Here is a 14,988-nt window from a genome sequence, read left to right on the forward strand (position 1 = left end):
GCCAGGCCTTCTGCCCTCCCTCAGGCCCACACAGGGAGCCTTGGAGGAGCCAAGGAGGATGTAGCCCCCCCCAAGCCCCCCCTCCCCGCCCCAGCTCAGCCCCAGGGCTGGACGCTGCAGGGAGGCAGAGGGCAGCTCCCGGAGAAGACAGGGCTGACTGCAGACTGCACTCTGGAAGACGGTTGTGGTGCAGAGGGCGCCCATCCCTGGATGTTCAGGGACGCACATGGTGACCGCAAGCCCCTGGAGGCCCCTCCCAGACCCCTTCCCTCCGGCCAGGGCATCTCCACGCAGCGGCCCAGACGCATTTCCCGGCAAAACCATCTTTATTCCCACGTACACGCAGCGCCCCTGGGGGCTGCTGCCGCCCCGCCCGCAGTCGTGCCCTCCCCCTCTCCCCCCAGCCAGGATCAGCACTGAAGGGTGGGCCCAGGGCTCCCTACGGGCTGCAGTGCTGCTTCTTCCTCCTCCCTGGGACAAAGGAGCCACACCTTCTCTTTGGAGGCAGAGAGGGCCGAAGCAGCCCCACGGCCAGGGCCCGCACCGAGCCCCTGAGGCTGGCCCCTGGGAGGGGCGTCTTCCCGGCAGCGGCCAGACCCGCACGCAGAGCCCGCTTTCTGGACTTGGCAGCTGGGGGAGCGGCTGGGCTGCGGCCCATTCTCTGAGCAGCGGGGGCCTGGGGAGCTCCCCGCGGCCCGCGCCCTCCAGGGCTGGGGAGGCCCGGGGCCGGAGCAGGACTCTGGGAGAGCCCCCAGGGCAGCAGGCTGTGCCCAGAGGCCAGGAGGAAGGCCAGGCTGGGCAGCTCCTCCTCGTCCTCACTGGACCCATCTGCTGGCCCGCCAGGCTCCCTAGCAGGGGGGGCCTCTCTGAACAACGGGGCATCCCTGGGGTCCGGCCGAGGAGGGGTGCGCCCTGGCCCCTGGGGAGGAGAGGAGAGCCCACCAGCCCGGAGGGCAGGCAGCTGCTGTTGTCCTGGAGACGCGGCAAAGGCTCTGGGTCTGCACGGGTGCGCGTGTGCCCGGCTGTGCCTCCGGAGGTCCTGGCACTCGCTCTCTGCTGGGCAGGCTTCACGGCTGACCCCTGGCCGGGCCCTGGCCTCACCCTCAGGCCCGGAGCCCAGTGTCGCTGCACAGTGACTCGGGGTTGTGGGCACACCGTCCTCCACCGCCAAGGCCACCAGTCTCTTCTCTACCAGCTGGGAGGAGGGAGGTGACGGTGACTGGCCAGCGCGGGAGTGTGAGAGGGGAGGTGGGACGGTGGCATGGGGGACGGGGGTGGGGGGGGTGGGAGGAGGGGTCGGGTGGCCCGTGAGGCCCTGGCTCTCCTGATATCCCCCCGAGTCCCTCCCTCCCTTCCCAGGCTCCCCATCCTGTAGATGGCATTCTCTGCTCGGTACCTGCCCTGGAGCTCCTGGAGCTCGCCTCCCCAGTGCCATGCCTCCTAGGCAGGGGAGCGGGGGACCGAGTCACGTGTGCCTTTGTACTGAGCGGCCCCCCTTCCCTGGCTCACCTGGGTCCCCTCCCTCCCCTGGCTCAGCTCCTCTCCTGCGTCTCTCTTTGCCCTGCTCACCTCTGCAAGGGAGAGTCCTTCCTCCTGCTCCAATTTCTCAGCGAGGGCCAAAAGATCCAGCTGTGGTTCTGAAGAAAGCAGTTCTGCCAGGAATCGCGGGTGAATGACTGCCTCCACCTGGGACAGAAGGAACAGGCTGTGGGCACCTGGGCAGGGGGCACCTGTGAGCCAAGCAGGACCCGCAGGGAAACTGGTAACGTGAAGCCCCACCCCGCCTTCTGCACAAGGCAGGATGTTTGAACCATCATGGTCACTGGCTGCACGCACACGCAGACAGGCGCACACGCACACACACACATGCACACACAGGCACACGTGCAGACAACAAAATTTCACACATGCATACACAGAGAGACAAAGCCTATACACACATACATACATATACACATACGCACACACAAAAGCCACACAAATGCGTATGCACACACACCCCCAACACATATGTGCCCACACAGAGACACAGAAGCATTCAAATGGTAGACACCAACATATCCTCACAAACATATGCATACACACAAAGACATGCACGTACACATACACACAGGCCACACACAGACACCCACACAGGTTCACCCACACCTGCACAGGTGCACACACACACAAGTACACACACGTTCATGTACACAAGTACCCACAGAGGCACACTACACACAGCCACAAACACATGCATGGACACACACACACACAAGTACACACAGGTGCACCCTACACGCAGGCACACTTACATGCACGTAAGCACATTCACACAAGTACACAGACATACAAACCCTTGCACGTATGTTCATGCACCCAAGTACACACATGCAAACACACACAGGCACACACACATCCACCTAAGCACATTCACTCAAGTACACATGCAAACAAACCCTTGCATGTACGTACATGCACACAAGTACACACACACACGCTACACGAAGGCACACACACGTGCACATAAGCACATTCACAGAAGTACACGCACATGCACACACATACATGTATGCACACGCACACGAGAGCACACACACATGCACCCTACACGCAGGCACACACACACGCACGTAAGCACGTTCACACAAGTACACACACAAACACTTGCACGTATGTACATGCACTCAAGTACACGCCCATGCACACACATAAATGGACGCATATGCACACAAGTATACACACATGCATGCACACAAGTACCCACACGCACATGCACATAAGCACATTCACTCAAATACACACACATACAAACCCTTGCTTGTACGTACATACACACAAGTACACACATGCTCGTAAGCACATGCACCCAAGTACACACACGTGCACACACACATGCCTGCACACACACAGCTCAGGAACGGGGAACAGAGCTTGATCCCAAAGGCCTAGGCACAGTCCCACTCCGGGTGTCGGAGTGGCAATGCCTGGAATCTTCCAGACGCCAGGCTGTGGGCCGGCCCACCTTGGTGATGAAGTCTTCCTGGGAACACAGCTTGTCAATGTAGCTGAGAAGACCCGGGTCCAGGTAGATGGCGTCCTCGTCCTGCCGTGGCTCCTCTCCGTCCTGTCCCCATTCACCCGCTAGCGCCCCCGGGGCTGAGCAGGCAGGCCCCAGCAGCCCCTCCATGATGTCCACGTACTCTCTCACAGCCTCAGGGGGGATCTCCTTGGGTGCCTTGGGCTGCGGGGGTCTGTGTGGCTGCGGGCAGGGTGGCTGGGCCCTGGAGCCGGCCTTCCTGGGAATGCGGGCTGAGGCAGAGCGGGAAGGAGGGAGGAGGTGACAGGGGCTCCAGCTTGCTTGTGGAGAGGGCAGGGTTTGGGGGACACTGATGTCGGTGGGGGCTGGGTCAGGGCCACCTGAAGCCACAGGCACCCTGGGACGGGGGAGCTGAGGGGAGGAGCATCCAATAGCGTCTCCTGTGAGCAACAGAGGACCCACCGTTTCTCCAAGGGTCTCCCCCCGCAGCCCGCTTTCCAGGCAGAGTTCTGTTGGGTCCCTTGACAGGGAGGTGGGACTTGCCAGGTCAATATCTCACGGTGACAAAGGGCAGCTACGACCCCAGGCTCTCTGCGGCTGGTTTGGTTGAAAGACCAAGGCCCACGTGAAGGACGAGACAGGACGTGGGGACAGCGGCCTTCCCTAGGCCCCACTGCCTCCGGCCGCCAGCTCCCTTGGGAATGTGGGTGCTGTACCTGGCGGCCGGCCCCCCTCCAGGGCTGGGGACCCCTGTGTTCCAGGCTTGGGTGGGGCTGGAGCAGATGCGCCCTGGGCCACCTTCACCCACTGCAGCTTCTGAATCTGTATCTCCTCCTCTGCCTCAAACTCCATGAACCTGGGGGTGAGGAGACCCAGGCCACACTGAGGAGGGGCCCGGCCGTGGAGCCCAGCAAAGGCGGAGGCCGTGGGGGACCGGAAGAGGCAGTGCCCGGCAGCGGCAGCCATGGTCCTGGCCCCCCAGGAGGCAGCAGGCTGGCCGATCCGGCCCGGCCCCAGAGGGGGTCCCACCTCCCCGGGGCCGCAGGTTCAGCCCCCATCCTGAGACCTTCACATGGAGGCAGGGGTGGGTGTCGATCAGGTTGGGGCTGAAGCCTGGGCAGGTAGGTGAGGAGGACCCTGTGCTCAGCCCGGCCTCACGGGTCCCACGGGCCTGGGGCTGGGACCCTGACTCACTTTCCTGCCATCTCGTAGTAGATGACCCGGTCAAAGTTGCTTCTGCACTGCCACTCCTGCACGGCCCGCCACACTCCCTCCTCCAGCGTCATGGTGGGCTTCAGGCGGGCCAGGGACCGAAGCACCGGGCTGCAAGCCCTCGGGGTCAGGCGGCGGCTGCGGCCTGGTGGCCCCACCCTGCCCCACCCCGCCCTGTGCAGCACGTGTCCCCCGCCCAGCGAGACTCAGTGCTGGCAGGTGACAGGCGGTGTCTGGCCGTGCAAACCAGCCCCCTCCAGGCGACCACTGTCACTGCCTCACACTGGGCAGCCCCGGGCCCTGGGCTCCAGGCTGACCACCCACCCGCACCTGGATCAGGGAGCTCTTTGCCCCCGGACCCTGCGTTCCGTAATGACGATACTGAGCGTGCCGTGCCAGGCAGTGATCCGGTCCCCCGGTCCCCTGCGGGAAGTGCCGTCACCCCGTGTCCGGCGGGGGACCCCAGAGGACCCGCGCCGCACTGCCTTCCCCGAGCGGCACTGGCTCACACCCTCCTCTCCTCACCCTGAGGCCCCCGCCCTGGGCACACCCCAGGGTCCTGGCTGAGGGCGGCGGGGGGGCAGAAGGCGCTCACATGAGAAAGCAGGAGAGGGCTTCGGCGTCGGGGCTCTGCGGGAGGTGCCTGCGGGCCAGGACCTTGAAGCACTGCCAGCGCCGGAAGTTCTCGTACACACTCTTGGGGCTACAGGAGTCCGCGGGCGAGGCCTTGGCGGGGCCGCTGGCCAGGCTGCCCTCCCTGGCAGCCGCGGGGGGCTGCGGCCCTGCGGTCCCCGGGGGCACCACGGGGGCCCGCCGGACAGCCGGGGGGGGAGCCTGAGGTCGAAGGCCCGGGGTGGAGCCTCCCTTGCCGGCCCAGGTGCCCCCGACGGCTGGGGCGGACACGGGGCTCCCCGCTGCCGACGTTGCCAGGAACAGGGGTGTGGGACACGCAGCACCCCCACAGAGGGCCCCGGGAGGACTCCAGCGAGCGGGGGCCTGGGTGAGGACGACGGTCTGAGTCTGGGGGGTATCTGCGGGCCCCCACTCTGACCTGACCTGGACGATGACGTTACAGGCCCGGGTCCCACCTGGGCCATGGACGGCATCTCCTGCCACCAGCGGTGTCCTGCAGAAAGTGGGCAGCACCACGGGGCTGCCAGGCGTGAATGGCGGGGTCACGTGGGGCGGCGAGTGCTGCCCCCGGGGTGACCAGTGCGAGGCGCCAGCAGCAGGTGGGGGAAACGGCTGTGCCGTCAAAGAAGACACGGAGGCCTCCGGGTCCATGGCCACATGCGGTGCCAGCACTGGAGATGCTGTGGACAGAAGGGAAGGGCCGGATGGAGTCGGAGAATCGCAGCCAGGACGCAGGATCCTGGGCCCCTTTGCTCACTAGGGAGCGGAGTGGGGAATCGCGACACGGGAGGGACGCTTACAGGAAAAGGTGCGGTTTGCAAGTGTCCTGGAGTGAGTTCCATGCTCTGGCCTCCAGACGACAATTACTGTCCCCGCCCTCCTCAACAAGACAGCCTGCCTGCCTGGAAGAGGCAGCCTTGGCCAGCACTGACTCTGGGAACCTCCCCAGGACCCCAGACACCACCCTCCATCCTCACGGGCTGTCCTCCTGGACGAGGGGCTGGGTGGACATCTGCCCCGTGGGAAATGCCCTCGGCCGGCTCCCAGGCGGCTTGGGTTCTGCTCCCAGGTACGTCCGAGTCACCTGAAGGGCCTTTGTGAACGGGCAGCGTCTAAACCATTTGGGCCCCTCTCCTGCTCAGACCCCCAATGCCTGACGCTCAGTAAAACTCCCTCCCTTTCTTCCTGTCCTAACATAAGAAAACAAACGCTTGTAATATCTTTCTCCCTAGAAGCGCGGCCTCCGAGCCCCCACGTAACCCCGTCTTAGGAACCCCCACAGCCCACACGCCGCACGGGCCAGGTGCTGCCACCGCTCAGCAGCTCGGATCCTGGGAGAGTGTGAGGCAGGCGTCATGTTCCCTGGTTCCTGTCACTCGCAGCCCACGGTGGCTACAGAAGACTAGCAAAGGGCAATGCAGACGGGGCAGCGGGGCTGTTGGGGCGGGGGGACTCTGGAGCTGGGTCACGTGGGACTGGTTGCGGGAATGCAGGCTTCTGTGGTCTTCCCCTTCCAGCTCCAACAGTGAAGGTGAGGACACACGAGGAGCCCAGCATGAGCCCAGGGCCAGGAGGAAAAGGGGCTGGATCCCGTGCCTGTTCAGGAAGAACCCATGCGGGTCCTCGTTCGGGGGGACAAGGGACACACCTGCACATCTAACTGATCAACAGCTGTCCCACGACATGTCATACAGCCACAGAAGATGGTCCTCCCGTCCAGGCTCCCCTCCTCTCCCCTGTAAGGAGGACTCAGCTTTCACAGATGCTGCTTGGGACACCCAACCACGCTACACTCCGTTCCCCATCCACGGCACAGGGACGAGGAATACAAGCCGACTCTTCATCTCAAAGGTGGCTCCCAGGGCTGAGGGTTGGCCAGGAAACCCCGGACAAGACGAAGCAGGTGGAAGGACCGCACGTCCTCAAGAGGAAGAGGGACCCAGAACAGCTGAGGAACCCAAGGCCTACCTCGGTTGAGGCCACCTGATGCCCTGTCCCTGCTGAATCTACGAAAAGGGTCACCTGGGCTGGGGAGAAGTCAGCTCTGGGCTGGAAGGGGTGGAAGTCCGGGGCCGGGGGTGTTAGAGGAACTTCCAGCCCCGCTCCCGGGGAGGACATTGGCCACAAGACCGCCCCACTGAACCACGTCCTGGCTCAGACCATCTCCCCCCACATCCCTATCAGGCACTATGGAGACCCAGAATCTGCAGTCAAGTCCCTTGGAGGGTATGGTGGGGGAGGTCCAGGTGTCTGAGGAATACCACACCCGGCTGTCCTTTCCCTGCGACCCTGCCTGTGCCACCACCACGACACGGTGCCACCTCTGCTACAAACTGTCAAAGTGGTGTGTGACTCCAGCGACACGCAGTGTGCCTGCCTCCATCCGTTCTCCACACCCAGGGCATTTCCCCTACGAGGTCTCGACCCGCCCTCCTCCCCAGGGTCCTTGCAGGTTTCCACGGGCTCCCAGCCTCCCAGATGAGCTGTCCTTGGCCCCCACACTCTTTCCCTACCCAACCCCCACCCCCGCCCCCATGTGCCCCTGTCCAAGTGTCACATTTGAATCCCACGGATTTGAGGGATGGCAGGGACGCGGACACGCCTGCCCAACCCACAGGCTTACCTCCTTCTGAGGCCATCCCCGCAGGCTTGGGCAGGGACCACTGTATCCTACAGCCACCACAATGAGAAACGTCGAGTCCAGGTCCCAGACAGCGACCTGCTCCAGCAGATGCTCAAGATCCAATTAAGGAGGGAAAAGTTTGAATGTAAACAGGGACAGAATGTAGGGCTCCTGACATTCTGCAGCGGGGGAGGGGCCGAGGGCCAGGGCCCTGGGTGGGGGTGGGGAGACATTCCCTGAGGGCTCTGGCAGGTAGGCAAGGACCACAAGTCCTTCTCAAATGACACAGGGGCAACACAATTGCTGTGTGCCTTTGGAGGCAATTTATACAAGTTGTTCAGATTCCGAGCACCGAGGTGTTACTCGGTGGTCCTTTGCTTCCGTTTTCATCCATCGGCCGAGTTTGTGTCCCTCAACCCACTCTGCTTCCCACCTGGCTCTTGACTCACTTCAACCGAGGCCGGACTTTCTGAACAAGATTCAGAACATGTATTCTGATGAACACATGGGTCCTGAAGGCCACATGGAACGGAGGTTCCAAATTAGCACGGTCTCAGCAGATCCTGCGTGCTTGCTTGCACACGGGTCCTTCTGTCCTCGCCGCCCTCCGCTGCTGGAAGCTGCTCAGACTCAAGCAGGACGAGCCTTACTAATGCTCTCCTCTGCTGGAAAGCCCCAGCCTATCAGACAGTGGTCGTGCAGCCTACACATGCAGGACCAGAAATCACTACTTTTTGTTTCCCAGCATCCTGTGCTGTCATTCAACATTGACTCTTAACATTTTTCCTTCTTTTAGTGGAATATCTCAAAGAATCAATAGCTTTGTGTGGTTCAATGTCAAAGGACATAAAGGAATAGGCAGTGATGACTCTCCCTCCCACCTCTTACTCCTGGGCACCAAGCCCCTTTCTCGCAGGAAACCAGTGTTATCTGTGACGTTCAAATCTTCAGAGAGACGGATTATGCAACTAAAAGTACATGTGAGCTATTTTCATTTTCAAAAAATGCTTGTATTTTTTTCTGTGGCTAAAAGTTGACACATATTCCAAAATAGGTGTGAGTGTGTCCAGTGATTGACTTTATGCTGATACTGTGGCTCCTGTCCGTATTTCTGGAGACTGGATTCTGGGAACATGGAGTTCTACAGTCCTTTACATTTCAAGGACCCTGTAGAATAGGGTGGCTGGATTTAGCATATGAAATAATGGATGCTCAACTGAGTTAGAATTTCAGATAATAAGGATCAGCTTTTAGAATAATTGTGTCCCATGCAATATTTTGGATATAACTTTTACTGGAAATTTGTTCCCAGTTGATTTGAATTTTGCATTTAGCTGGAGTTCTGTACTTTATATGGCATCTCTACCCAAACAGTGTAATATATTCAGCTAATATTAGTCACCTTGTGGGAAAGAGAACTTGGATTAGGAGACTCAAGGGTGCTACTTTGAAAAAAAAAAGAGTGCTATCTTGGCTCACCCACAAAATCACTTGCCTGCGCACGCACATGCACACACACACACACACACACACACACACACACGGTGTCTATAGGCTCTTTGGGTGATATGGAATTTGGAGGCGCCAAATATACAGAATTGAGTATCTGGAATTAATGGGACTAAGGACAGAAGTAAGGGTTAGGAAAACTTCCCCTCCCTAACATCCTACAGTCCTGGTTTTCCTAGGGGTTAAAATCAATCCCCATGAAATGGATGTGCACCTGCCATCTATCCACTGACGTCCAACCCCCATTCACACAACCAGCTTCCTCTAAGTTCTCATTGGCCAATGCTAGCCTGGAAGCCCTGCTCACGGGCTTGTGTATTTCCTGTCTGCATGAGAGACCCTTGTTCTTTGGAATCCATGCTCATCAGGGCATGTGGCCTCATCTGCACGAGAATCATGGGAGCACCTCTTTAAAGTCTTGCTTGATTCTTCTTTTCATATTGCACATCAACATCAGTTTACTGGGAAGGTTCAAAATGACATGAAAGAGCATTGGGGTTTTGTGTCGTCAGGAGAGAGGACTGTTAGGAAATTGGCCAAGGGTGACGAGGGTTAAGAACCTCAGTGGTTGCCACCAATCTCTTGGGAGACCTGCTTCACCCCTGCTATCATAGCAGTACAGCTCCTAGGATGGCAGGGTGTTGGGGAAGGAAAGGGAGGTTTAGAAGGATGGCTCCACACTGACCATACACTGAAAAAGACTCCTGGTTAAGGCACCGAAACAATTCCTTGCCCCCTTGAGGAAAAGTTGACTCCAAAGGCCACCAGTGTGTGGAAACTGAACAGTGGACACCCTGATGCGGAAAGGCACTGGACTTTGAGTTCGGGACCTGGAGTTCCTCCCCTCCCCCTGCTCCGTACTATAGTCATGTAAGAGAGTCATTTCCCAATTCCTCTGCAATGTCCACACGGTTTCTAAGTTTTCTCCCAACTCCCACCCTGACAGGGCCCAGGGATTCTTTATATTAGCACTTCTGGAGTGTAGGGCCAGCCACCCAAAGCAGGTGAGCTCCACGGTGCAGCCCTTCAGGACATTCCCCAGGCCTCTCCCACTCTGCAGTGTGGAAGGGACTCTCCACAGGCACCCATCTTTGTGTTCTCTCTGGCAGCTGCTCTGAGCACGCTTCCTGGACGGGAGCTGGGGAGATGAGCTGAGAGCCACTCAAGCACATCATAGTGAACTTTATTGCAAACATCCCTGCTGGGCATTGAAAAATGAACAACTTGGAGACATTGCTCAAGGCCTGAGCTTTTATCCGGGGAAGGCTGAAATGGGTTTCAGGCAACAGCTTTGTTTTAGAGAGTTTTGAGGCAAAATGTACTCAGGCACTCGTGAAAGCAGGCTCCTTCTTGTTTGCTCCCTTCGTCCAGTCAGTCAACCAATTATTGCTAAGATTCTCACTCATGGCTCAGAGGTAGGACTTGAGTGACCCTTCTCAGGGCCACTGATAAAAGATGACACTGCAGAAAACTTCTCTGGTCCCCATTCTGCGATCATTTTCGAACACTTCGAAATCTAGAGTCAAGAGTCTAGATGGCATCAAATTAGCCCAAATGTAACCTGGGAAGACTGGTCCTAGGAGGGAGTAAGAGCATTCCTTTAGACCCTGATCTCTGGCCGTTCCTGCATCAACTTCTGAGACAAACCCATCTCTGGACACGGATCACAGGCCTCAGAAGAGGGATGGCCTTCCACACAAGCAAGGACATTAGCAGAGTGGGGGATATCATGCTTGTGTCTCTTGGAGTCTGCAGCCCGTGGACTTGGAGGTGTGCCGTGCGAGGTTTCATCGTTCTGCTGTGGCTGACAAATAGCACAAAGGTGGCGACTGGCCACGTAGAGGTTGTGAAGGTTGAAGCTTCTCCCAAGAATACTACAAAATCTGGTCAAGAAGTTGAGTCTTTTTCAAAAAATCAGTTGAAATTCTTCGCTGTTTTGAAAAGGAGGGAGGGGAGGGCAAACCGTTCCCAGCCCACCTGTGTGACTGCATCTGTCCAGCAGGATCAGAGGCAGAGCACAAGCCTCTAAGGAGACGTCCGTGCATCACACGTACTGAGCAGCCCGTGTATCAGCAGCTACACTAAGGAACCTAACCTGGCACAGGCAGTGCGTTCGGGAAACTCTGGGAGAGGAGGCGGGGAGGGAGGGGGCCCTTGGAGTGTTCCCCAGGTCTGCATTCTCCGCCTGATCTGTTCCTTCATGGAACCTTCGGGCTCGGGCGGCCAAGGGGCACAGCACTTGTGGAAAGGCGGGGACGAGCAGAGGGACGGGCGGTCCCGGCCGAGGGCGGCCGTGGCCCCACCGGAGGCCGTGGGCTGCAGGTGCACCTGGTCCCTAACTCGGTGGGAAGGCCGCGTCAGAGGGCGCGGAGCGCACGTGTGCGGTGTTACAATCGCCAGTGCTGGCTTCACAGGCGCCGGCTCCAAGGCTGGACGGCCATAAAGAGTCCGTCCCGTCCGAGCTAGAGCCGCCCGAGTGGCTTCCCAGCGCGAGAGGGTCCCCTGGCGCCCTACCCCGCAGGGACCTCCAGGCGCGTCCCTGCGTGTCCTTTGCCCGCCCGCGCACGCCCAGGGGGGCGGGGCTGCAGCGCTCCTGGACCCGCCCCCCAGGGCCCGCCGCGTCCGTTGAGGCGGTGCGCCGGGGAGCGCGCGCGCGCGCGTGGGGGCGGGGCTCAACGGCCCTCCCGGCTGGAGGCGGTGCCCTGCCTGGCGGCCTCGTGCCCCCGTGACGTCAAGTCGAGGCCAGGGTCGCGCGCCCTTAGTCGCTCAGGCGTAGCCGCGGTGGCCGTGTTTAGGCCTTAGCTTGTGCGCGCGCGTGTCACGTAGCAACCGGCCGCGTGGACGCTCGGCGACCGCCGCCGCGACGGTGAGCTGACGCGCGAGTGTTTCGGGCGGTGTGCGGGTGTGGACCGTGCGGGGCTGAGACCGGTTCTTGGGAGTCGGCGTCCGCAGCGGGGTCCGGGGCGGCATTGGGTCTGGGGTCTGCGCCGCGGCGTCTCGACCCAGTGGTTCTGAGGCGGGTTCTTGGGCATTTCAGCGTCGGCACCGGGGTCCCGGACGGCCGGTGGGTCTGGGTTCTGCGCCACGGCGTCTCGACCAATTGGTTCTGAGGTGGGTTCTTGGGAGTCGGTGTCGGCATTGTGGTCCCGGGCGGCTGTACGTCTGGGGTCTTCGCCTCGGCGTCTCGACCCAGTGGTTCTGAAACGGGTTCTTGGGCGTGTCGGCTTCGGCAACTTGGTCCCGGGGGGCAGCTGCGGGTCTGGGGTCTGCACCCCGGCGTCCCGACCCGGCGGTTCTGAAGCGGGTTCTTGGGCGTGTCGGCGTGGGCAGCGGGGTCCCGGGCGCCGCGCGTCTGGATTTGCGTCCCGGCGGGCGTGCTTCGGGGGCCTGGAGGGTGCGGTGGGCGAGGGGCCGTCGCGGTTCCCCTCCGAGGGCGCGGGGCCGCCAGGCCAGCGGAGCACAGGTGGGGCCGCGGGAGCTTGTCCGCTGGGAGTGTGGCACGTGTGTTCGCACGTGTGGGGTAGTGCGGTCTCGGGGCGTTTGTGATGAAGGGGCCAAGCCCGTGTGTGAGCGCGGGCGGAGAGGCGTGTGTGGACGGGGAGTGCCTAGCTCCTCGGGGAGTCGGCGGTTAGCTGTCGGGACTTTGGGGAACGTGGCACGTGCGATTGTTTCCCCCTCCGACTCGGGGGCTGGTGCGAGTCGCGGCAGACTTGGAAGGATTAGGCGCATGTGCATGGGGGCAGGGCTTGGACCGGCGCCTGCGTGTGTTAGTTTCGGTGTGTGGCGTGCTGTGTGTTACTCGGACAGCGTCGGAGGACCACGTGGTTCGTGGTTCAGTTTCTTTTCCTGATTGTAGGCAGCTGTGTATCTATCCCTCTCCAGCTACAGGAATTATCCAAGTTGTTCGCAAGGCGTGAAGGTTTTAGGAGCATTCCAAGGGCATTTCTTTGGATAGTGGAGTTGTGTGTGTGTGTTGGTGTGTAGAGGGCAAGTCCGTGACTCGTTCCTGGCGTCGGGGGTGGGGGGGTGTTTGATGTGCCGTCGTGATGTGGGCTTGTGTGAAGTGTTGGGGTGTGCTGGAAGTGACTTGTGCCGACTCGGGATGGTGAGTGGTGCGCATCTGTTCCTAGTTCTGTGTTTAGTGTCAGCAGGCGGGTCGCTTGAAGGAGTCAAGCTGCGAATGCTAGGTAAAAGCCACAAAGGAAGCCTTTCCCTCCTTTCTCCGGGAGCATTTTCTTGAGCATTTAGGAGCACACCACCGGTCTGTGTGGATGGATGGATGGATGGATGGATGGATGGATGGATGGATAGATGGATGGGTGAAGCAAGCATATTCGGGCATCGTTGGGGGTGTGTGTGTGTGGGGGGGGGTGACTCTGTGAATTGTGAGTGGAGCTTCCGGAGCTGTGGGCCCTTGTACGTGTGCACCGAGCCTGGTCATTCTGAACCGTTGCGTCACTCCTAATCAGGTTGGCCCACCGGTTAGGGCCGAAGCATCCCTGTAAACATTGGTGATGTGCAGTTAGGTTGGGGGTGTCTGTTAGGTGGGTGGAGACTCCTTCAGCACCTGCGGTCCTGGCATCTGGGTCCCAAGTGGGATGGCCTGGTGGGCATCGATGGCTGTCGGTGCAGAACCTTCACCAGCGTGTTGTTGGTGTGATGGGGATTCCTGGACGGGAGGTCGGAAGGTCTGCTCTCCCGGGCAACCCCCGCAAGTCAGCCGGGCAGCTACGGGCACTGCTGTCTCTTCTGGGGCATGGCTGGTAGGCAAGGACACCCTCCACGTGGGTTCCAGGTGGTGACGGTCTGTAGAAATCTGTATCTGCGAGAGCAGCTGCCCCAGGTGGTGGGGGATTTTGGCGATCATGCTGCTCAGCCATGTCACTAGTTCTCAACCAGCTCATCTCAGTGGAAGCCTGAGTCCTCGGTGCTTGGCAGGACCTCTGGGGGCGGGGTGGGGGTGTCATTGAACTGACAAGGCTGGAGTTGGGAGGCTTTGTCCCTGCAGAAGGGCTGGGGGCTGAGACCCGGAGAGACTGGGATGTTGTGCTCTGGGTAGGTATGGCTGTGATGTTCCAAAACCCTTTAGGGTATGCTCTCTTTTCTTTTCTGAAGGTTCAGGATGCTCCTAGTCCTGGGAAGCTTATCTGAGCTTCATGTTTCTCTGATGGGATGACCTGATGCTCTTTTTCTCCGTCCACATGGACCTGCAGACCCACCAGAGGGTTCAATCAATATGGCCACCAGCTGACCACATACACAGCTGCCTCCTGCCTCCCTCTCCCTTGGACCCACCCAAGCCTTTCTGGGCCTTCCTTATGGGGAGTCTCCCACTGGCCTGTTCTCCCTCATGGTGGATCTCCCTCCAGCAAAAGGTGCCGACGTCACCTTCTTGAATGCCCCAGTACCACCTCTCTTAGCACTAGCGGATTCCTAGTGGCTCTCACTGCCTCCTTTGTAACCTATCCCCAATAAAGGGACAGTACGGTATGTTAATTGCATTGTGTTTTGTTGGCAAAATGGACCTTTGCCTGTTTTTTGTCTTTTAAAACATTTTATGTTGTAAAAAGAACACGATGTAACACATGCAAGGTAGACGTTCTTGGGTTTCTTTAATTTGTTTTGTTTTTGGTAGGGGAAGACGTAGACCCTGAGCTTTAGGGGAGAAGAACAGGAGTGTCTCGATATCCCAAACCAGCACTGAAAACGCCCCACTCACGTGGAATGGATGGAAATGTCTGGAATGGCTGAGGCCGATCACAGCTGGTTGTTCTGGGGCCACTGGTGTTTTGCAGTGTACGTTACGGCACGTACCCTGTGTTCCCCCATCTCTCGCTGGGCAGAAGGGATCCTCTGTTCCGCACGGAGCGGCCCCTTTGGCCAGGCCATTAGGAGCCCCCACCCCTTCTACTTCGCAGCAGTTGGTGGGGATAAAGGAGCTGAACGCTCTCATCCACACTGGGCTTTGGGGGCTCAGGAGCCCTGCAGCAGC

The 14,988-nt window shown here is 59.7% G+C and overlaps 1 protein-coding gene and 1 long non-coding RNA gene across 2 annotated transcripts; both read right to left on the reverse strand.

The window, feature by feature from the left end:
• Positions 1–337: 337 nt before the first annotated feature.
• Positions 338–9,331, reverse strand: LOC112868605 (NUT family member 2G). The gene is made up of 7 exons (XM_025931584.2): positions 7,488–9,331; positions 4,827–5,544; positions 4,214–4,342; positions 3,736–3,875; positions 3,005–3,291; positions 1,570–1,686; positions 338–1,195 (listed from the first exon to the last, which is right to left on the reverse strand). Exons 1-7 carry the CDS (start codon positions 7,501–7,503, stop codon positions 440–442), a joined length of 2,163 nt encoding a protein of 720 aa, XP_025787369.2. The 5' UTR covers positions 7,504–9,331; the 3' UTR covers positions 338–439.
• An 827-nt stretch (positions 9,332–10,158) lies between these two features.
• On the reverse strand, positions 10,159–11,621 carry LOC147574646 (uncharacterized). The gene is made up of 2 exons (XR_015243268.1): positions 10,974–11,621; positions 10,159–10,897 (listed from the first exon to the last, which is right to left on the reverse strand). It is a non-coding gene; the product is annotated as an uncharacterized LOC147574646 (long non-coding RNA).
• Between the last annotated feature and the right edge of the window lie 3,367 nt (positions 11,622–14,988).

The sequence above is a fragment of the Puma concolor genome, chromosome D4 (genome assembly GCF_028749965.1).
Source record: "Puma concolor isolate L17-30 chromosome D4, mPumCon1.1.hap2, whole genome shotgun sequence".
NCBI classification, from domain to species: domain Eukaryota; kingdom Metazoa; phylum Chordata; class Mammalia; order Carnivora; family Felidae; genus Puma; species Puma concolor.